This window comes from Mytilus edulis, chromosome 9, assembly GCF_963676685.1.
Source record: "Mytilus edulis chromosome 9, xbMytEdul2.2, whole genome shotgun sequence".
Taxonomy (NCBI): domain Eukaryota; kingdom Metazoa; phylum Mollusca; class Bivalvia; order Mytilida; family Mytilidae; genus Mytilus; species Mytilus edulis.
The window spans coordinates 63,270,414-63,295,796 of NC_092352.1; the positions used below are offsets into that span (position 1 = coordinate 63,270,414).

Sequence of the window (25,383 nt, forward strand, 5' to 3'; positions counted from 1 at the left end):
CTGCTTTATAAATCGCTATTTTACCTATGAAGTCGTTGTCAATTTCATTAGCAACGTCAGGTGCCCCCTTAGTTTCTAGTGATTTTTTTTCATAACACTTGACATCACTGCACTGAGAAAAGAAATTATCAGTCAGCAAGATCAAAGGAAAATTTCGTAAAATAGCGATAAAATTACATATCACAATAATTGATCTCACATTTTTGTACATTGTTCAACAATTGGAATAATAAAAACAGACAAAAGATTCTGAATTTACAGTCATCATTGATGTTATTTTCAGGCATCTTAAACCTCTTCTTCGTCATCTATTTTCAGGCATCTTACAATGTATTAGATTCTTCATCTATTTTCAGGCTTCTGATACATATTCTTCATCATCTATTTTCAGGTGTCTGATACCTATTCTTCATCATCTATTTTCAGGCATCTTATTAGATTTTTCATCATCTACTTTCAGGCTTCTGATACATATTCTTCATCATCTATTTTCAGGCTTCTGATACATATTCTTCATCATCTATTTGTAGGTATCTGATACCTATTCTTCATCATCTATTTTCAGGCATCTTATTAGATTCTTTATCATCTATTTTCAGGCTTCTGATACCTATTCTTCATCATCTATTTTCAGGCATCTTATACCTCTTCTTCGTCATCACAACAAGGAGTCAATACAGTGACCAGTAGTATCAATGAACCCCGTAAAACACATGTACCTAAACACATACCAGATGAAAAGATACTGTCTGGAAAGTATGAGGTACATATATGTAATATATAGATAATTGATTAATTACGAAAACAAAGTGATATGACTTGCAGAAATTGGAACATAATTATCATAATGATACAACAGTGGCATCACCATGATCACTTTTACAATTCAAGAGTAATGCCCCTTTACTAATGAAAAAATAAATTATTTTTTTTGTTTCCATTACCTAATTTTATATAATTGCATGAAGTTTGTCTCAATTAAATGTTATGAATCTATTCACAATGTTTATTACCTAAATACACAGATCAAGGGTGAATTTTGGTAGAATCGCTTTTACTGTTCTTGAGTTATGTCCCTTTATAATGTTGTATACAAGCAGGGGCATCATCTGTGTCCCATGGACACCTTTGGCTTCCCCATTTGTCTGACATTTTTTGGGGTAAGATACATTGTGTCTCAATGATAAAAAAAGCCAAAGTTAATCATAAGTTCATTGTAATTATCAAAATTTTAATGATTGTGTTGAGTGGTATCATCCTGTTGAGTGATCATAGTTCAAAACACTTCATGTCTACTTCAAACAATACACAAACAGTTTTCCGCTGAGATTTGATTTTCACAATATAAGCTGGTGTAATCTATCGTGTTTTATTTTATACAAAATTTTAAAGATTACTCAATGCTCATCAAAGCAATTATCACATAGACTGTCAATCCTTGTGTGCTATTTTTATAACAACTTAAGTTTATACCAATTTAACATTTTTTGTAAGGTAAATAATAGAATATTTTATAATTGTATCCTCACAAACAAAGTTTATAGAATTCTGCATAAAAAAGGATGTTTCATTAATACATCATGTACATATAAAAATGAGGAAATGTGGACTGATTGCCTATCAGACAAACCTATACCAGAGACCAAATGACATAGAAGTTAACAACTAAAGGTTACTGTACTGCCTTCAATAATGAACAAAACCCACACAGAATAGAAAGCTATGAAAGGCCCAGAATTGACAAATGTATAATAATTCAAATGAGAAAATAATAATAATAAAAAAAAACATATAAGATATACAAAAACAAATGAACAACCACTGAAATACCAGCTCCTGAGTTAGGAAAGACACAATACATGTTTGTTTTCAACCATTGTGAGTGATTCAAGATTTCTAACAGTGTTTTGAGTTTTTTTGCGAAAATGTAGATTGCTATATAAAAAAGTTAAATCTTATCTGTTTCCCATTTTTTCCTGACAGAAGAAAAAGGAGAGAAAGTTAAATTATACAGCAATTATTATTATTTATATTTATGATGATATATATTTTCTGTTTTTAGAGTTTGGATTATGACATTGTTGAAAATGACCTGTTTGAGGAGATGCTTAAAAATAATACAAATAAGGTAATTAAATAAAGACTCAAGAAAATACCAAAGTAGAGAGAAAACTAATTAAAGTTGTGAGAGATTATTTGTAAAAGATGGAAATGACTCTCAGCTGTTCACACAAATTCTTGCTACTTTAAAATAGGCAAAAGTAAACTGAAAAGTTATAAGTTAAGGGACTCATCATAGATACCAGGCTTATTAATGTGTATGCTGGACACACTTCTCTAAAAATTCATCAGTGACAATGGAAATAGCTTTTAGCAAAAGTACAGACCTTTTCTTTTTGTGTAGTTTCCATTGTTATTCAACACAAAAAAAGTAATTGAAGATATATGGGAAGAATTGACCTAATTTCATAAAGAATCTGTTGTTTACTGATTGTACCAGGAACATATTAACCCGCTTTATGTCTGAAAATTGAGGTTCTATTTACAAAAAATACTAGACATGACCCCTTAGAATCCGGGGGGTCCACAATAGGAATGCTCTCATACATGGAAGGATAGGATCATCTTCCAGAGTTCTTGAAACATTTTTTTCCCTGGTGGTCCTTGAGGGAAATGTGCTGGTTTTCACTATCATTTCTATTGCAAAATACATGTACTGAAATTGTGCCAGTCCTTTGCAAATTCTTGTGGTCCAAACCTTAGGACCACCACTTTTTAGCTCACCTGGCACGATGAATCTGTGAAAAAGTTTTGGTGGTCAAGTCCATAAACAACCTGTATTTGCATGAGAGTATATTGTATTTTATTATTTCTTTATCATATCTGCTGCAGTGTTTTATATTTGCATATAAGTGATAATGCAGATATGGCTATCCTATTGATATTAGATGGTAAATGCACATTTGCCCCTGGTAGCAGTAGGAATTAGGCAAATTATTGTTCAAAGATTTTGTAACAAATATGAGATAAAACATTTTATCTATAGTTTTAATTGTAGAAAATACGAAACAAGAAAGTGGATATAAAGAGTAAAGCAATATTGTAACATACATGTACAAGCTGATTTGTACTACAGTTTTATCATGATTTTCTTTTTTATCGTTTTTATAGGATTACATAAAGACTGAGTTTTTAAGATGGCTGATCATGGGTATGATAGGTGTATTAACTGGACTGGTTGCCTGTTTGATAGATGTGTGTGTCATACAAACAACACAATTAAAATTTGGATATATTAAAGATTGTATCCTTACAGACATATCTTACATATTTTATTTTTTATTGAAAATAATACATGTAGATACATGTACAAGTATATGATTTACACATTTTTATTAAGGGGCCAGATGAGGCCCATCTCTGAGTGCGTTTTTTTCCCCACTGCATTGAAGTCTTAAGCTTTTATCTGCTCTTTGGTTGGGTTGTTGTCTCATTGACATATTCCCCATTTCAATTCTCTATTTTATCATATAATGTTATTACATTTAGTTCACCCTATTTAGGAGATAACTGTATTGTATTTTAAGCTCTGAAAGCTTATCAATTGGTGATTTGATGGTCGCAAATAAAGTTTACTGGCAACACTTTAGCGGAGACAATAAACAGATATTTGCGACCATCAAATCACTAATTGATGCCGTTGGAGCTTAATATACAATACAGTTATCTCCATTCTAATAAAACTGACAGAAAACAATGTTAAAACATGTATTTAAAATCTGTCATAAATCGTCTGTGCTTGGGGTATGGTTCTATAGCATCAATTGTCAATTGATGCCATGAAATAAGTGACGTTATCCAATCAAAATGAACGTTACAAACGTTGTTGCAATAGAATTATGTTATAATGTCCTTGATAGTAAATAACAGTCATTCTCAGCTTCAAGTGCTCTACAATGTCAAAATGTTCAGAAATAGTGCTAACATCAAGCGGGAAATTATAATAATTTTATAAATGGAATACCCAAAATATAGTTTGACATCTTCACATTCATAATATTTCCTTAATTTGAAATAAGACATAACATCTTGTTTAGAAAACTTCTGTTTAGAGGTACCCTTGCTGATTTGGATATGTTGTAATGCATTTCTTATACTGATTGGTTCCTTTCTGACTGCTAAATTTGCTGTGAGTAGCTTACACATTATTATAAAAGTACCATAGTCATACTGTTTGAAATTTGTCTTTGACATATAATTCTAGTTTTACTGTTAAAGTATTTGTCTTTTATAATCTTGTATTACTGGTACAATAATAATTACTGTAGCAGTAAATCAAGGACAAATATCAATGTTTCTTTATCATGCATTGTTAATAGACTCAACGAAGTCAGTTATGAAGCCAACATAACTGTTTACACAAAGACAGCAGTACTTAAACCTATAATTACAATACTGAATAAAGTCATTATTAGGTAGGATATAATACCCTTTCGAAGTAGCCTAGTCATACAGACGGATAAATTGGGTATCTGTCGTACTAGTCTTAAAAGAGGATAATTTACCTAACCTAATAATGACTTAACGGTTCAGCTTTCAAGCAAGCTAACCTAAGATATTACCTTTGCCTACACACTCAATGCAATCAGCTGTAAAGAGAAAGCAAATTTAGATTGGTTTGTTTCAAGAAAACAATTATACTTAAGAAGAATGTTAATTAAATAAAGGTTCCCAAAATAAAAAATTATATGCTTTAAATCCATTGCAATTTTTTTGATTATTTTAAATTTAATATTGAGGCTCCATTTTTGCGGTTTAGATGAAAAATGATTTATATATATTTTTTATAGCCGGTGGCCTCAGGAAGTGGAATCCCACAGATAAAATGTTTCTTGAATGGTGTAAAAGTTCCACATGTGGTCCGACTGAAGACTATTGTTATTAAAATAGTAGGAGTCATATGTGCTGTGTCTGGTGGACTCATTGTAGGAAAGGTCAGTTGTTCAGAAAAGATTGTAAGAGGTAGATGTTAAGAATACTACATTGTGCTTAGACAGACAAACACATGTATATTTAGAAAAAGTTTGCTACTGGTAATCTGTATCCTAGATAATTCTCAACTGATTCTTGAAAGGATCACTATTTTTGAAAATGAATGAATATCCTTATTTTTTAATTCACTATGCTCATAAAAACAAAAGTCTGTATAATTTGTAAAAAAAAAAAAAGCAATGTGGCATAAGAAATCCTGTTGATCAGTTTGAAAATAAGTTATTGAAAATCTGTAAGGCATTGTCTCCGAAACTAATAAATGATAGGAAATCTACAATTGTAAAATTTCATCAATCAGTAAGAGATCTGAATACAAAATATGCATGTCGATTCCAAATCAGAGAATTTAAATGTGGGAAAACAGAATTATTCAAGACACGTGCAAATAAGTTATGTTTTGCTTCATCATGCTCATACAAACATAAAAAACAAATGTGCAAACAAAACAAAGATAAATGAGAGATGAGAAATCACATGAATAAGTATGGAGAAAAATAATGGAAGGAAGGATATTTTTATCTACAATATTATAATCCTATCTATAGAGAAGTTTTAAGTTTTGACCCTCCTCTGGGAGCAATCTAAAGCCTGTCCAGGTCTCTGAGACAGATAAATAGAGGCTGCTGTTATGCTCCCACCCTTTAAACAATGATGGTCAAACATAACAAAATCCTGAGTACTTTATTCATATGATTTGCACCACTTGACTTCAGCCCTTTTGATTCAATTACAATTTGATAATCCAGTCTTTTTCCTTCTTGGATCTAAAACTAGAGTGTCTTTGAAAACTTCCTTTGGTAGTGTTGTTCAGTTATAAGAAAAAATGCTAAAAATTTGACTATTTTCAAAACTGTAAGGATGAGGTCATAATGTTTTTAAAAGAATAGGCAAACTTAAGAAAGCAGGAAAGATAAAATCAATAAACCTGAAAATAATATATAAATTTAATAAATGCACACATAAGTATCTGAATTTACAGTAATTACAGAATATTTTGATTTTTCATTTGTTGTTAATCTATTTTATTTGTTCATAATTTTACAGGAAGGACCAATGATTCATTCTGGAGCAGTGATAGCTGCTGGGATTTCTCAGGGCAAATCCAGTACATTCCTCTTTGATTTTAAGGTTTGATTATTTTGGGTATTTTACATGATGTATAATTATAATTTGTTAAACTTTAATCTGTTGTATTGTTACAGAGCACTCATAAACTTTAAAGGTTATTGAAGGTCGATGAAAAATGTGGACATATCCCACAGAATCTAAGCAAAAATGGATAAAAATTGTTTTGTAGTTCTTATTTTCCTGGTTTCACTGTCTCCCTTACTCTTATGGTTTTCAAAAAAATAGTCCAAAACACAAAAATATAGGACTAGTTAGTCCAAAAAGGAAAATCAAAATGGGTTTCAGCCATGTAATAAATCCTGGCAAATTAATTTGACAGTTTACAAACAAGATGCCATAAGGGAGATATAGGTAAAGTCTGGTAACATTCAGCTGAGTAGTTTCAGAGAAGATTTTTTTTTAAAATAAGTTGACAGATGCCAAGTCATGACAATATGGCCAATTTATCAAGATCAAGAATGACAAAACAGACATGAATTAAACACTGACAAATGCATAAAAAATTAGCAACCTGTTTATATCCTCTTTTCAAAAGCCAAAAAAAATAGTGTCACTCTTTCAATTGGCAAGACGGTTTCAAATATATTTAAGCATCTAAACACTGATTACAAGAGTACAAAGAAAAAATTAAAAATATAATGGCTAACATATGAACATTTCCTTTTTTATGCCCCACCTATGATAGTAGAGGGCATTATGTTTTCTGGTCTGTTCGTCCATTCGTCTTTCCGTCTGTCCCGCTTCAGGTTAAAGTTTTTGGTCAAGGAAGTTTTTGATGAAGTTGCAGTCCAATCAACTTGAAACTTAGTACACATGTTCCCTACAATATGATCTTTCGAAATTTAATCCCAAATTATAGTTTTGACCCCAATTTCACTGTCAATTGAACACAGAAAATGATAGTACAAGTTTCAGGTTAAAGTTTTTGGTTAAAGTTTTTGGTCAAGGTAGTTTTTGATGAAATTAAAGTCAAATCAACTTGAAACTTAGTATGCATGTTCCCTATGATATGACCTTTCTTATTTTAATGCCAAATTAGTGTTTTTAACCCAAATTCATAGTCCACTAAACATAGAAAATGATAGTGCTGTGTACTATGGACACATTCTTGTTTAGATTTCATACACAAATATTCTCAAATATTTACATTTCAGATATTTGAAATGTTTAGATCTGACCATGAAAAAAGAGATTTTGTGTCAGGTGGTGCTGCGGCAGGTGTGTCTGCTGCCTTTGGAGCTCCAGTTGGAGGAGTTTTGTTTAGCTTGGAGGAAGGGGCCAGTTTCTGGAATCAAGCTTTGACCTGGAGAATTGTATGTTTAGCGTTTAAGTCCATCTAAAAATTAGCAATTTTTAACACACATTTTTTTGTCAGTTACTATTATTAGTCAAATCCACAGTTGACATGTCTTAATTAAGGAGTGGCCCACCATGTTGACCTGCTTAGGCTCATAATTGTTTGAATGTTGCAGTAGAAAAGAAAATATAAAACCTATCTTAAAACTCCATTTTAATTTGATATTATCCAAAACTTGAGTTTTTTTATACACTGTAAAATTTGTTTGGGTTCGTATAATGCTATGATGTTGTCATAAGTACCAAGCTTGAATATTGTGTCCAAATTTGACCAACTGTTAAGGGTTTGAACTCTGAGGTCAGCAAGCATTTCATTCCTAAAAGATTTTGTTAAAACTGGTTAAAACGCCCTAAATATCACCTTCAACTTATCATGATTTTGTGGGGAGCAGCACATTTTATGTGGTTTAGGACCAATCTTCAAATTTTGAGTTTTACTACCAAAGGTCAGTGGTTTTTTTGGGGACTCTGGCTGCCTCCATCTAGCATATTAATCTATTGTAATAAACATTCATAATATCTAATAAAATTTGTATATTTAGCTAACAAAGTCCTTATATTTGTATAAAGTAACATACTTTTATAGTGGAAAATTGTTTTTACATTAAATAAGCTTCAATTAAAAATTGCTTGCTAGTCTCACTCTTTGATTAATATTAGATAACTCTGGTTAATTTCCCAATCAATCTATCATGAAGGGGAGATAAATAATTTAACATTCATATATAGTCTTTTTCTAAAATGATAAACGTTTTTTTATATATATTGGTATGTAATCATTTTAAACGTTTCAAATTTATGAAATTATATTTGTTTTTGATACACCAATAACAAAAACTAAAATATATTGAATTGATACATTTTTTAATTATTCAAAATTATATCAGAAACCTATACTTAATTATAAAATAATGAACCTGGTAAAGGGAGACAATACTCGCATAACTTTTTTTTGAATCAGCACATTGTATAATACAAAGGAATGTCACTCTTGCATACAAATGGCTCATCAATATAATTAATTAACTGTGCATTCGTGCTCCACCTTCAATGAAGATTCTAAATTATAAATATAACCAAAAGCTGTTAATCTATAGAATAGTGAAGACTAATGAAAGCTAACCCACTGTAACACATATTTCTTTGAAATTTTTAAAAACTTCCTAAAAAAAATGCTCATGTCACTTGACTTTCATACCTCATAGTTAACGGTTTTACACAATATTTTAATAAAGTAGTTAAAGATTATTTGCTTCTCAAAGTGTAAGACACAATAAAAATCGTATGCTTGCATCATCTTACCCAAATACAGATTTAATTAAGTCCTGAACATTTCAACATTTGTTTGTTTATTTTTATCAATACCGGTTTGTAAACAAATAACAAGTACTCGTTAAGATCTGACTAAATACCTATATCAAGATATCATCAGGTAAATATGCTACTCCATCAATACAAACTGATCGCCACGAAAATAGCACAATAAAGCAATTTGTTTTAAAAAATGTGTAATATCAGAAGCCTTTTGATGAAAACAACTCACAAAACGATGACTATTAATATATTTTCAGTTTTTTGCCTCCATGTTGTCAACATTTACATTAAACGTTGTACAGAGTTTTGTAAAGGGACACCCATTAGACCTGTCTTCTCCTGGTCTCTTCAATTTTGGTAAATTTGAGGTGAGTTCAGTAGCCATCAGATTTAGTGTACACTTATTTATAATCATCGCTCTATGTAATAAATCAACAAAATGTTGGGTCAACTGGTATTTTTATGCCCTAACTACGATAGTAGAGGGCATTATGGGTCTGTGCCTCTGTTTATTCTTTCCTTAGTTCATCCATCTGTCCCGCTTCAGGTTAAAGTTTTTGGTCAGGGTAGTTTACTGATGAAGTTGAAATCCAAATTAGAGTTTTTACCACAATTGCACGGTACACTGAACATAGAAAATAATAGTGCGAGTGGGGCAAGTGGTCACATTCTTGTTTTCTACTAATCAGTTTACACACAATATTTAATTTTGAGGTCCAGGAAACCCTCAGACTTTAGTTTAATTCTCCGGTTTCAAAAAGGATATGGTACTTTTTAGTTGAAAGGGCACTGAAGTATGTAAATTTCACTAAAATCATAAAATTTGCCTTTAGAATGATATTTACACCTGACACAGCTTTAAGAAGAAACAAAATTATATTTTATATACGTAATTAAGACTTGCAACTGTCTTCAGACTAGCATTTCCCTTTATGTAGGCCTTGTCTGGCAAATTTAATGGAGGCCTACCTGATATCTGCTTGCTAAGGACACCAAATGTTACATTTACAAAGTTGTGTTTTTGGGCACCAATTTATATCGATTTGAAAGTTTTCTCCAAATAAGAAAAAATGTAGTTATATACAGAGTTCCAGACAATCTGCGTATTTGCGTGATCACGCAATACAAATAATAAAAAAAACCAATGCTATTGCCCAATGCAGGGTTCAATAACACAATTAATTCAAAGGAAAACCCAATTATATGCCAAAACCATGAGTTCTCAACCCTTTTATTGGCTACCGTTTGCGTTATTTACCCTTATCTGTTTACAGTCGTCGCATAAATCTATTTCTATAATAATTTTTTTTATAATTGGAAATGTCCTTTCGTTCTGAGAATAGATCCCTGCATCAAGTAGCTGAAATGGTTCCTGGTGGAATTTTCCGTTTCTCAAAAGATACATGTGTTTTTGAAAACATTTCGATCTTCTCAGCGTTTATCCAATTAGCGTGTGTCATGTTGTCATATTTTTTCGAATTGCGCGGGATTAATCATAACATACATTGAATTAAAATGACAGTGAATGTCTGGTAAAAATATTGAATAGAAGCATGTTTTCAGCTTCTTTTGAATAGCTGAGGGAAAGTTATGATGATAACAGGTCTCAGCCAGTGTTTTAGGAAGCATCCATCAAACGTACATGTGTGTTTACGTACCTAAACAAGAACATTGCTAATAAACACTGGGTTTTCACGAAACAAAAACGAAATCAGTTGGAAAAAGTGAAAGGCCAAATCAATTATGACATGATATGTAGTTGAAAGCATCCTAAACCAAAAGTTCTAATAAGGGACAACTTAACCCATTGAATTAAACAAAAACAATCGAGAAAAATTGGGGTTCTTTGATATGCCGAATCTAACTGTGTATGTAGATTCTTAATTTTTGGTCCCATTTTCAAATTGGTCTACATTAAGGTCCAAAGGGTCCAAAATTAAACTAAGTTTGATTTTAACAAAAATTGAATTCTTGGGGTTCTTTGATATGCTGAATCTAAACATGTACTTAGATTTTAGATTATTGGCCCAGTTTTCAAGTTGGTCCAAATTGGGGTCCAAAATTAAACTTTGTTTGATTTCAACAAAAATTGAATCCTTGGGGTTCTTTGATATATATGCTGAATCTAAACAAGTACTTATAATTTTTATTATGGGCCCAGTTTTCAAGTTGATTCAAATCATGGTCCAAAATTAAACTTTGTTTGAAATCAACAAAAACTGAATCCTTGGAATTCTTTGATTTGCTGAATCTAAACCTGTATTTAGATTTTTGATTATAGGTCCAGTTTTCAAGTTGGTCCAAATTGCGGTCCAAAATTAAACTTTGTTTGATTTCAACAAAAATTGTATATATGGGGTTCTTTGATATTTGCTTAATCTAACCATGTATTTAGATGTTTGATGTTTGGGCCCGGTTATCAGATTGGTCCACATTGAGGTCTTAAGGGTCCAAAATTGAACTTTATTTGATTTCATCAAAAATTGAATTCTTGGGGTTCTTTGATATGCTGAATCTGAACATGTACTTAGATTTTTGATTATGGACCCAGTTTTCAAGTTGGTCCAAATCGGGGTCCAAAATTATTATATTAAGTATTGTGCAATAGCAAGAAATTTTCAATTGCACAGAATTGTGCAATAGCAAGAAATGTCAAAGAAATCTTCAATTGCATAGTATAGACCACATTCATTCTGTGTCAGAAACCTATGCTGTGTCAACTATTTAATCACAATCCAAATTTAGAGCTGAATCCAGCTTGATTGTTGTGTCCATACTTGCCCCAACCGTTCAGGGTTCAACCTCTGTGGTCGTATAAAACTGCGCCCTGCGGAGCATCTGGTTTACAGTTTATATAAGTTGTGAGAAAATACAAAACTGTAAGGTTTGAAACGTCAGTGAATAAACCAAATAAAACAGCAGCTAGCACATATACAAAGAAAGAAACATATTTAAGCTGGAAAAACATTTGGTGTTGATATTGCCTAAATATTCAATATTGTGTTGATGAAAAAAAACTAATACATTAAGGAGCGTGGTGGGGAAAAACCCAATTTGATATTAACTTGAGTGGTGAATTGGAATTGATAATGCAATTAAAAAACTTTATCACCCAATTACATAAGAAAATGGTTGATAAAAACCCCAATTTGAGAATTCTTATCTGGAGCTCTGTATATATGTTATTTTTTTCTCCAAGTTTTACATAAAGAATGTGAAAAAACTTTATTTTAAGGATGCTTGACAAAAATTTTCATGGATATTATTGGAAATATTCTGCTGTGGTCAGTTTGTAAGAAATTTTGAGTATGATAACTAAAGACACAAATTTATAAATGACATAATTCTTATATGATTTGCATATCTACAAATAATTGAATTGATTTGGGGCACTCAAATTTTTTATGTGGTTAACACTTTAATAAACCATGATGCTGAAACTACTTTTGCAATCTATCATAGACTATGTAAAACACCTAGTCAATTTCACTGTGATATATTCATGTTATACATCAATGGTTCCAAAAAAGGCTGATAGAAAAAAAGCAAATGTTTAGGTTGAGAAATATAAACTTTTTCTTGAGGTTATTGATGTGTAAACTGGGCCACTGACTCACAAACTGAACTTATTTTGAGTTTGTGAGTTAATCAATCAGCCCCAGTAACATATTGATAACTGTTAGAAAAATGTGGTATTAAATAAAAAAATGTTTGTTGCAGATTTTTTTCCTAGAATTTATTTTTTCTCCTTTCACATCATTTCATATTTAAAATAGTTGTATACCAGTAGAAATATTACTTTAAAGAAAATTGTTAATTCTTTGAATATAACAGATATGTTTCTTCCATTTTTAAGTAAGTATATAAGCTTGTACTAATAATAATAAATTGGAGTGCATTAAAATCTGTGTATATCAAATTACTTATTTGTGTCTTTTTGAAAGTTGGTAGAAAACAAACCATTGTGTGTGTATATGTTTTATGATGTGTTGTGACAAAGGTGTGCAATAAAATTCAGAGATATAATTTTTAATGAAAAATCTATTGTTATCTAAGATAATTTTGAAGATCATTGAATTAAGTGAATTATCAGTGCTTATATGTATTTTTAATTTGTAATACACATTCATACAATCAACTGGGTTTTTTTTAATGTCCATTTAACACATTTTCTATTTTAAAAATGGATAAAGGAATCACATCCACAAACGATGCAAGACTGACAAGAACTCTCAGAATTTGCTCTCTGAAAATTTGAATCACCACTGCTTTTTCATACTTATTAATTTTAAAAACCTTTCAAGTTCTTCTATATTTTTATCAATGAGTAGATGGTTAATTTAATTTGTGATATGTAAAAATACAAAAGTTCTTTTTCTTATATATGTTGTGTTATGGTATGCAATTTCTACATACTGAATCTTCTTTGATATCTGTAGATAAGTTTGGTTTTGGACATTTTGTGATAAAATTATTTATTCTAGTTTAAATTATTTGTAGACAACAACCTATGGAGGATTAGAAATACCAATATTTATTTTAATGGGTATTGTAGGTAAGTTTTTAATTTCTTTATAAAATACTGAATCCAATAAAATAATCAACAAGTCACAGAATAACACACTAATTTACATTGCACATAGAGTTATGTTGTTTGATCATGAGTTGAATATTTTTAGATTGGATCTTGAAAAAGATTACCATGGACTTTTGAAAGCAAACAAAGAAGAAAATAAAAGGAACTTTATCTTTTTCTAGGCATATTTATCAGAACTTTGGCAGTTATTCAGTGAATATCAGTAGTTTACCCTGGGTGCTCCAATAATAAAGTACATGCTAGAATTTTTAATGCCCTACCTACAATAGTAGAGGGGCATTATGTTTTCTGGTCTGTGCGTCGATCCGTTCGTCCGTCCGTTCGTCCTGCTTAAGGTTAAAGGTTTTGTTCAAGGTAGTTTTTGATGAAGTTGAAGTCCAATCAACTTGAAACTTAGTACACATGTTCCCTATGATATGATCTTTCTAATTTTAATGCCAAATTAGATTTTTTATCCCATTTCATGGTCCACTGATTCGGCACTGAACATAGAAAATGATAGTGCGAGTAGGGCATCTGTGTACTTGGGACACATTCTTATTTCTTTCTGAATCTATAAATTGTGTGTTATTTATAGCACACCAATAGAATAAGGCTATCCATCGATAGTCATCATACTAATTGTTTGTGATATTGTAAACAAACAACAATGTTTTATAATTCATTTTTCTCTGTCAGAGACAATAAAATGTATGAATGGATAGAAAGTGATGATAAATCCTATCAAAAAAATGAACGTCATGTGATAGCTATAACTCTGATTATCTGATTGGTTAGTGCTATTAATATTGGCAGTTATTGTTTTTAGGTGGACTTCTTGGTGCTTTATTTAACCATATTAACTGCAAACTGACCATTTTTAGAAGAAAGTAAGTATATGGGTATGCTGTAAATATTTCTGTGCCTTTGAAAGCAACTGTCCTGTACTTTACCCAAAACTTATGACTTAATTTTGTATATATACAACAGTTTTCTTGAAGGAGTGGTATTTTTATCATGCTGAATTGTTTTTAAAACAAACTTAAATTACGGTACATGATAGTGAGTAAAAGTAGATCAAATCAGTTGCCCTTTTCACAGTTTAAAAATTTAAGGATTCAGTCATGACCCTCATATAAGTATGTTTATTTTTGGCATTTGTCCAAGTGGTTATATTTTGATGTACAGCAAGCAACTGCTGAATATGACAAGCAATGAAATTATAACATTTTGTCTGTCAAATAAAAAAATATGAAATTATGAATGATGCATTTTTATTATCATCATTATATATATATAAATATATAGTCTAATGACTAGACCACCAACCAACATGGCTAAAAATAGAACATAGGGGTAAAATGCAAGTTATTTTGAAAACACCCTTAGATAGAGAAAATCCAAACAGACAAAAATGTTCAGAATGTTTAGATTTACCTACTGTCCAAAGTGTCTGACAACATATTTTGTAAGTTATTGCCTTTTTTTTTATTTAAAAAAACTAAAATTGCCTATTATCTTATAAAATTATAATAGATAGAGAGACACTTTATTCAGCAAAAAAGATAACCAACACAAGATCTTTAACTAGGTGAACAAGACGGAAATTATCAATTGACTCTTTATTAGAGTTGTTACCCTATAATGATTTATTTTATTAAATTTTTGGCGTTTTTGCTTAAAAAACTTATATCAGAAATGAAAAGAAAGATAAGACAAATAAGTCAACTTGGCTTCAATAGTCAGTCAACTCCTTATTTCTCTTTAATCTTAACTTTTTATACAACCGCAAAAATTTAAAAAAATTTGGTCGTATATTGGTATCACGTCATCCTTGTCTTACTTGTTGTCAGCGTCGTCCGAAAAAAGATGGTTTCCAGATAATAACTTTAGTATAAATAATTAGAAATTAATAATATTTTAACACAAGGTTTATAACCACTAATGGAAGGTTGGTATTGATTAAAAGGGTTATGATTCCAACTGTTAAATAATATCTTTCTGAAATTGTACCATAAGGTTCCATACCAAAAAAGGAAGGTTGTGATAGATTTTGGGGGTCATGGCCCTCACTGTTTAGGATGAGGGGCCAAAAACAATACTTTTCTATATTGCTTATTTCTTGACCAATTTCAATGGGGTTTTATTCTTGAATTCTTAGGATTCTTTAATATGCTGAATCTAACAGTGTATTCTGTTTTTGAATTTTTTTGTTTAATTTAAACAAAAATTGAATGTGTGGTGTTCTTTGATATGCTAAATCTATCCATGTATTTACTTTTTATTGATTTTTGGGCACGTTATCAAATTGGTCCACATTTAGGTCAAAAGGGTCCTAAATTAAACATTTTGTTTGACTTCATCAAAAATTGAATTCTTGGGATTCTTTGATATGCTGAATCTAACCATGTATTTAGATTTTGGATATTGGACCATAATAGGTAAATGTCCAATTTAAAATTTTTAAGTTCTAAGAGCGCATTCATTCTGTGTCAGAAACCTATGATGTGTAAAATATTTAATCACAATCCAAATTCAGAGCTGTATCAAGCTTAAATGTTGTGTCCATACTTGCCCAAACTGTTCAGGGTTGACCTCTGCAGTCGTATCCAGCTGTGCCCTGCGTAACATTTTGTTTGCGTTTTGGTAAAAAAATATGGAAGATAGTGAAAAAACTGGGAATTAAAAAAATGATCAGTTATTTGAAATGAACCAAAAAAAACCAACCGATTTTAGTCCAAATATATTCTAATCTATAATGTTGGAAAATGTCTATTATTGATGGTGCACAATTGCACCTTGAACTAGTTCTTTAGAGCCTCTAGTTTGGTTTTTAGTTCATCTTAGAGTTTATACACAAAATTTGTGTCTGTGAAACAATCCATACACAAAATAATTTAATACAAGTGATAGAAACTGGCTCAAAGAGAACAATAAGTCTGTAATGCATTTTCTTATATTCAATGAAAAGTATTTATTCAAAGAATAATGTAGGTTTTGTAAAATAGCTTCCACCACTTTACAAAGCTGAAATTTGATTTCAAGCTACCTTTCTTTGGCTTAGATTTTTCCTCCAGTTGCTATTTTTAGCTTATAAGTCAGTACTTTCCCTTTTTGGATCACATATTCCCAAATTATTTTTGAGTATGTACAAGGAATTGAATTTAAAAAAATTACAATAAAAAAGCAGTAAATAAAAAGAGCTTTTAGATAAATAGTAATGATATAGCAAACCCAACAACACAAAAATCAAAAGACATTTTAATGTCAGCCTATGGTTCATCAGTGGACAAGTATCTATTTAGTATGTTAAGCAACCAAGATAAAAATGGTTAACAACAAAAAAATGTTTTATTTGTAGATATATAACCAAAGTTTACTTGCAAGTTTTAGAAGCAGTTATAGTTGCTCTATGTACAGGAACTGCTTTCTATGTCTGCTTATATTTTGATAATGATTGCCAGGTGATGGAGAGTTCAGAATCACAAGAGAATGGAATTCAGGTTTGTTTACTCAACAATGCTTATTTATCAAGTTTGTGAAGAGAAACTTAATAATCTCTCTTCACTTGGCAACCTTTTTTACTCTTATATGTGAGAAGGGTATGTTGTAAATTCAGGGAAAATAAAGTTATTAAAGTGGTCATAGTTTTTAATTACAAATTTTGCTTTAAATAGGCATCTGTAAAATAGATGTGTATACATTGAAATAGTTTTATCATAAAGATTCTGTTATATATAAAAATGAATGAAGTCAATACAGTTTCCAATTCTTTTGTCAATTTTATGATAATGAGATATGCTTAAACTCAAAATGTGCTTAATTATATAATAAAACATAGCTTACCATATAGACATCTAGAGGATGACAATAGAGAACAATAGACAAGTTTATATACAATGTTAAGCTCTTAGTTTTGTGCAGTTTATTATTAACAATATTTAAAAATTAAATTAGACTGAAAATATCCAAAAATTGCCATCAACCTTTATTTCTCCAGATAACAAAATACATTAAGATGACACATAAAACAATTACTGATTACATGAGGCATGATATGATTATATCTGATCTCATAAAACAATTACTGATTACATGAGGCATGATATGATTATATCTGATCTCATAAAACAATTACTGATTACATGAGGCATGATATGATTATATCTGATCTCATAAAACAATTACTGATTACATGAGGCATGATATGATTATATCTGATCTCATAAAACAATTACTGATTACATGAGGCATGATATGATTATATCTGATCTCATAAAACAAATACTGATTACATGAGGCATGATATGATTATATCTGATCTCATAAACAATTACTGATTACATGAGGCATGATATGATTATATCTGATCTCATAAAACAATTACTGATTACATGAGGCATGATATGATTATATCTGATCTCATAAAACAATTACTGATTACATGAGGCATGATATGATTATATCTGATCTCATAAAACAATTACTGATTACATGAGGCATGATATGATTATATCTGATCTCATAAAACAATTACTGATTACATGAGGCATGATATGATTATATCTGATCTCATAAAACAAATACTGATTACATGAGGCATGATATGATTATATCTGATCTCATAAACAATTACTGATTACATGAGGCATGATATGATTATATCTGATCTCATAAACAATTACTGATTACATGAGGCATGATATGATCTGATCTCATAAAACAATTGCTGATTACATGAGGCATGATATGATTATAGGTTGCACTTTGTAAATACAGCTGTTTCTCAAAACACGCCTCTTTTGGGGAGTAATTGAATATTCATAGAAAATTGATTTTGTTTACATACTGGTTCCCAGTTATACTCTCTGTGTTCCATATCGCAGAGACAGAACTTGGGAATGTTACCAGTAAATAAACACGTGCATATTGTTTACATTGAAATCTGTGGTAACCTTTCATTCGAGGTAGGGGTAGTTTAGAAAATTAGTGTAAGTTTAAACTCTGAGAAGTTCAGGGCATATAAACGTTGAAAATATGCCGCATAGCCCTATATTTTGACCTTTGAAAAAAATTGTGGTGCATATGAACTTTCAATTCTAGGATAAGATTTTTTTTCAAAACTTCATAGTAAAAGTGGTACAGTTTTAGCCGTAAAAGGAGTTCCTATGGGAAATTGCATTGTCAATATTTACAGAAATGCAACCTATATCTGATTTCATAAAACAATTACTGATTACATGAGGCATGATATGATTATATCTGATCTCATAAACAATTACTGATTACATGAGGCATGATATGATTATATCTGATCTCATAGTTTGCATCACATTACTCTTTCGTATTTGTAATAAGCACTTCTTAATGGATATGAAAAAAAGGTTTTACATATTATTTATTATGCATTATTTTTCACAGTTCTTCTGTGATGATGGAAAGTTTAGTTCCATGGCTTCAGTGATGTTCAGATCACCAGAGGAAAGTGTTAAAAGTTTATTCCATGATTTGCCAGGTAATAATTCAGGAAACCTTCTAAGGTTTTTTTGTTGTTTTAAAATTGTTAGCTTGCATTCGTCCCCTTATCGCAGACAGTGGTGTAACAATTCAACATATTAAAAAAACAGTAAAGATCAGTTGAAAATGGGCTGATTGCTCAGATTGATCAATATGCATTTAATATAATTCCTAACATAGTTTCAAATGTTATCTGCATAGCAGTCTGAACACATTGGAATCACTATCCATTAACTACACATATATATCAACAATGTAGAGAAGTAAAATGATGTGATGTACTAATGAGACAACTCTCCACTAGAGAGATAAAAAATTATAACTATAGACCACTGTCCTGCTTTCAACACTGAACAAAACCCATACCTCATAGCTATTGAAGGCTCTGAAATGGTAAATCTCAATCCAAAAGAGAAGACTAACAATGAACAAAAAACAAATATAGTATACAGAAAGGAATGACAACCATTGAATTACAGGCTTCTGACTCAGGACTCGCACATACAGAATGTGGCAAGGGTTAAACTTGTTTTATGGCACACACCTTCCCCCTAACCTTGGATAGTGGTGTAACAGTAAAACATAGAACCAACTATAAAAATCAGTTGAAAATGGTTACCTAACATAATACCTTGATAGCAACTATAAAATAACTTCATTCAAACATGTTTAATTGCATGTACCGGTATGTACTGCCCATGTGCTAAAGTCATTTTATTCTTTTAGAAGAATGATTTTCGTGTTTCTCATGGCAAGACATTAACTTTGTGATTTGTATAAATAGGCAAAAGCAACACCTTTCGACGATTTCTATCAAACCTGTACATGAGATTCACGAAAATGGTTTATGGGCATAGAAAAATATGATTTTTTTTTTCATTCCTTTTTGTAAGAAATATTTTTATGATATATACTTTCATTGAGGTTTCTACATTTCTTGAAGAATGATTGTTTAAATTTTATTTATATATAATATTCATGTTATTTATTTTGTTTAGAGACCTACCAACCAACCACATTGATATTATATTGTACCATGTGTTTTTTCCTTGCCTTGTGGACGTATGGTCTTTTTGTTCCAAGTGGACTATTTATCCCAAGTCTTCTGATTGGTGCTGGATGGGGTCGATTGGTTGCCATACTCCTTCATTACATCAGCCCAACAGCTGTAAGTTAGGTTAACTTTTTCCATTGTGGGCCTTGATGTGAAGATGGCTAGATCTATAGATATATCATAGAATCTTGGTACTTGCCACAGAGTTTGGGTGCATGACTTTTACCCTTCTGGAGTTATGCCCTTTACAAAATTAGCTGAATTTTCATTTTCATTCTCAAACTAGTTTGCCTCAACCAAATATAATGAAACTTACACACAATGCTTATTACCATAAAACACAGATAAAAATTAAAATTTTGTAGGCTTTAAGCTTTACTTTATCATTCTAGAGTTATACCCCTTTACAAATGGAAAAATTACTGAATTTTTCGTTTTTGTTCTCTTTCATTCATTTGCTTCAACCAAAAGATATGAAACTTAAACACAATGATTATTACCATAAAACACAGGTCAAGATTGCATTGGGTGGCTTCTCTTTTATTGTTCTAGAGTTAGGCCCCTTAACCCTTAGACTGCTACGCGCGACTATTGTCGTTCCAATAAAGCAGTCTGCTACTGCTACGCGCAACTATAGTCGTTTTCCATAACTCGTTTGTTTACACAGTTACCATGGAATGGGCGGAGTCAATATTCATGAGATTGCGGCAGTTTCGACTTGTATGGATTCTGATTGGTTAAAAATTTGCGTTCTTTCGAGTGTCTCTTGACTTTAAATCAGGTATAAGTGATAAAACCGAAAGTGAAAATGTTTGATGAAAAAAGTGACAAAATGGCGGATATTATTTGGAGAAATGGCCAACACGTTCAGAAGTATTTCAATGATAACGATTTAACAGTGGCAGCCGATTAAAAGGTTTTGGACGAGAACAGAAGATATAATAGATGGAAATAGAAACATTCTATCAAAACTGCGAACAGAAGACTTCTAAAGCAAGAACCACAGGGATTCCCAGATCTTGTTCAAAATGGATGACATGAAACAGGATTTGCGATGTTTATCATTTCGCCTTTCAAATGTGAATCAATATTGACTGACATCGATAGATCCGACTTTAAGTTTGTCAAGATTATTTATTGATGAAAGCTATAACAATGAACTTGTCGTATAAATATATTTGTACATGGAAGTAAAAGTCAGCGCAGTGAAAGTCGGAGGAAAATATCGGAAAATATTTGCATAAAAAAGACTGTTGGTGCGAGAAGAAACTTTTTTTTCTGATAATCACAATGGAACTAGTTCTTAAAAGAGATTTTTACCTATATTGGTTCAATTCTGAAGTCATTGACATTGATGGATTAGTTAATAAAACATGAAAAAAATAAGTTTAGCTTTGTTTACCTTTATTTGCACCTGTACAGGTAAAAAATGACCAGAGACTCACACAAAAATAAAATGAATAAAAAATACAGAATCTAACAATACTTTTTTATATAACTTTTATTGATGAATATTCAATATTTACAAAGATACAGCAATTGTAAGTGAACATGTTTATTTCATCAGTGATTAAAATTTTATTCAGCAATACACAAAAGTACAATAGAAATGAATGCAGCAGTCTAAGGGTTAACACATGAAAAAAATGCTGAACTCCTAACAATTTGGTATAAGACTATAGGGATTAAAAAAATCTTAAAAAAAACTATTCTTGAAACCAATTTCTTGAATAATCATCGATGGTTCATTATGTAAAAGATACTAATCAAATAATTTAGATAGTTGTTTGATTTCAGAAATGGGTGACCTTTGAAAAGTATGCATTACTTGGAGCAGCGGCACAACTTGGTAAGTAATAGATGCACAAACAGTAATTTGTATAATGAAATTTTATTTATGTTCCTCTGAACTTCATCAATGAAAAATATACCTTTTAAGTTACAATTGTATAGCAAAACTCAGTGGATGTAATTTTGTCTGGTAGTGAACAAGGATTTATATGTTGTGAAGTGCTGCTTTAGTGTTTAAAAGGCCTCATGTAATGGTTTTGAGTGCATTATATAGTATACTGTGGATTCATTAATTTTCGTGGGTACCAATTTCGTGGATTAAGGAAAACTTGCATATTCGTGGATATTTAATTTCATGGTTTTGCTGAAGTCTGAATACAAAACCTTAGGAAATTCGTCATTCGTTGAACATTGAATTTCGTGGTGTACCTGTACCCTTAAAATCCACGAAAAATTGGTATCCAACGAATAATAATGAATCTACAGTATTCTTGGGAGATGCCTAGGTTTCTGGTCAGTTCTGTAGTCATTCAAAATGTTCTTTGTATATGCATGCACATAAACTTAATTAAATGTTTGACTGCCACTTTTCTGTTTCACATAGATTTAAGTTAGAATACTAGTTGTATTCCATTTTCTATGGCTGTTTTCATCCTTATTTCAAGATTAATTAAATGCAAAATACTGGTAACTGCATAAATATTTGGTAAAGAAAAAGTAAAAGCAGGTTCAATAATCAAATAAACTGCTGGAGATAACTTGTAAGATATGGTATTCAAAAGAGCACATCTAAAAAACAAAATGTTTCAAATTGTTATTAATCATGTAGTATATTTGACAGGAGGCATAGTGAGAATGACAATTAGTCTGACAGTCATTATAATGGAGGCCTCTGGGAACATTACGTTTGGACTTCCTGTTATGATTGTGTTGATGGTTGCCAAATGGGTTGGGGATATTTTTAATGAGGTGAGTAGACAATTGCAAACTTAGGACTCTCTGTAACTCTGTTTATAACAAACTCAGTATTGCTAAAAATCTCAAATATAATGGGATTTCTAAATGAGAGCAAAGCGTTGTTGATTTTCATGTTGTTTTAGGGTAAAGATTGTATTCATACAATCAAAATGTGACTGACTTGATATCTATCTGTTTCAAGACCTCATGTCTTCTTTAACATAGTGAGCACAACATTCTATTCATTCTATGAACTTTTCAAGAAATTTATCAATGAAATGTATATTTACATATTCAAGTTACAAAATGATGTGTTTGTATATAACCATACTTGTTAAAAAGATTACATAAATTGAATATGGTGCAATCCAGCATCTCTTTTGAACAATATCAACAAAGTCATTTTGAAAGTAATATTTAAAGTTTGAGTTATCTTCCTTTTTCCATAATGGTACTAGTTGAACTGACTCATTGTATTGCCTTCTAATGTTTATACAATGCAATAATTGATGTTAAGTTCATATTGCAAAATAACTGCAATATATAAGTGGTTTTCTGAAATTGAAAAAGAAGCAAAAAAAAAAATGATGAAATACATATTGTATATTATTTTTATAGGGAATTTATGATATGCATATACACATGCAAGGAGTTCCACTGGTTGGCTGGGAACCATCTTCTATGCTATCCACTAAAAGAGCAAGGTATGAACTGTATAAAGAATAAAGATTTGATTAAAAGACTAAAGACTACAAGTTATTTCGTTCAATATTAATTTTGACAAGAGCTATGTATGGCAGGTACTTAGAGATATAACATTTGTGATGAAATAATAGAAACAATAAAATGGTTAACCAATACATAGCCAGCTAGTTCATTTCCTGTTGTTACAACATTGATCTAGCAATGCTGTTTCTAGTTTCAATGTTGTAGTCAGAGGCGTATTTAAGGGGGTGGCCCCTCCCCCTTTCTGGAAAAAATTTGGCTGAATATAAAGGAAATCACTAAAGCATGACCGGAGCGGGGCCCCTCTTAAGCAGTCAGTGGGCCCCCACTTCTAAAAATTTCTAAATCCGCCACTGGTAGTTAGTGATCAAGGAAATAAAGAATCTGTTCAAAATCACATAACTGATGGGCGTTTTTAAAAGTACATTTTTATACTGTTAATAGATATATTAACCAGGTGCTCCGCAGGGCGCAGCTTTATACGACCGCAGAGGTTGTACCCTGAACAGTTGGGGCAAGTATGGACAAAACATTCAAGCGTGATACAGCTCTGAATTTGGATTGTGATCAAATTTTTGACATTACATGGTGTTTTTTTTACACAAAACAAATGTCAAGATTTTACAAATCAATTATAGATTTCTTCTTCAAACTTTTTAAATCTAAAATTAAATAGTTGACACAGCATAGGTTTCTGACACAGAATGAATGTGGTCTAATGAACTTAAAAGGTTTTTTTGCCTTTGAGCAATTCACTATGCTGTTAAAAATTAATCCTCTCAAAAAAATGTTTGAAGAAATTTTCTTTTTATTTATGAAATCTGAAATGAGAAAAATTTAAACCCCCCCCCCCCTTTTTTTTCACATCCCAGTTTCCCTTTTTCCGAAACTGATATCAATTCAAATTTCTAATGGAGTTTGCAACAATAACTACTCTTAAATACATCATAAAATATTAAAATGTAAAATAAAGTGCTTGTTATCACTGAATGGTAAAGATTGGTTGGTAGTAAAAGTGAATATACATTGTTTATTGTATAAAACAATAAAAAAAACTTCATCAGCAACATTTTATATTGGCAAATTTCCAATGAAGTTATTTACATAAAGTAATTGGCAAATAAAAATAGAAAATGACATCATAGTCATGTCTGGCAAATGTCCAACATACATTATCTAAAAACATTTTAGATAAGATAAGGAAAAAAAGCTTCATCAGCAACGTTTTATATTGGCAAATTTCCAATGAAGGTATTTACATAAAGTTATTGGCAAATAAAAATAGAAAATGACATCATAGTCATGTCTGGCAAATTTCCAACATATATTATCAACTACTATTCTATACAAAGAAAGATAACTCCAATTGAACATTAATTGCTATTGCACAATATTGTGCAATTAGATATTTCTTGCTATTGTGCAATACTGTGCAATTGAAAATTTCTTGCTATTGCACAATACTTGATATGGAATCCTGATTTGGACCAACTTGAAAACTGGGACCATAATCAAAAATCAAAGTACATATTTAGTTAGATAAAGCATATCAAATAAGCCCAAGATTTAATTTTTGTTAAAATCAAACTTAGTTTAATTTTGGACCCTTTGGACCTCAATGTAGACCAATTTGAAAACTGGACCAAAAATTAAGAATCTACATACACAGTTAGATTTGGCATATCAAAGAACCCATTTATTCAATTTTTGATGAAATCAAACAAAGTTTAATTTTGGACCCCCATTTGGACCAACTTGAAAACTAGGCCAATAATTAAAAATCTAAGTACATTTTTAAATTCAGCATATCAAAGAACCCCAAGAATTTAATTTTTGTTAAAATCAAACTTAATTTAATTTTGGACCCTTTGGACCTTAATGTAGACCAATTTGAAAACGGGACCAAAAATTA

At 30.8% G+C, this 25,383-nt stretch overlaps 1 protein-coding gene across 2 annotated transcripts in view; it reads left to right on the plus strand.

Annotated features, from left to right (window-relative positions):
* The window catches only part of LOC139488791 (H(+)/Cl(-) exchange transporter 7-like), a 41,472-nt gene that overhangs the window by 3,467 nt on the left and 12,622 nt on the right, over positions 1-25,383 (plus strand). For both annotated transcript variants that reach the window (XM_071274701.1, XM_071274702.1), the window contains exons 2-17: positions 635-763; positions 2,063-2,128; positions 3,172-3,304; positions 4,080-4,189; positions 4,851-4,994; positions 6,097-6,180; positions 7,335-7,493; positions 9,108-9,218; positions 13,351-13,405; positions 14,256-14,316; positions 16,788-16,929; positions 18,848-18,941; positions 19,942-20,111; positions 21,795-21,846; positions 22,630-22,757; positions 23,364-23,449. In XM_071274701.1, the coding sequence (XP_071130802.1) occupies positions 635-763; positions 2,063-2,128; positions 3,172-3,304; positions 4,080-4,189; positions 4,851-4,994; positions 6,097-6,180; positions 7,335-7,493; positions 9,108-9,218; positions 13,351-13,405; positions 14,256-14,316; positions 16,788-16,929; positions 18,848-18,941; positions 19,942-20,111; positions 21,795-21,846; positions 22,630-22,757; positions 23,364-23,449 (1,724 nt within the window). The remainder of the gene's footprint in view (positions 1-634; positions 764-2,062; positions 2,129-3,171; positions 3,305-4,079; positions 4,190-4,850; positions 4,995-6,096; positions 6,181-7,334; positions 7,494-9,107; positions 9,219-13,350; positions 13,406-14,255; positions 14,317-16,787; positions 16,930-18,847; positions 18,942-19,941; positions 20,112-21,794; positions 21,847-22,629; positions 22,758-23,363; positions 23,450-25,383) is intronic.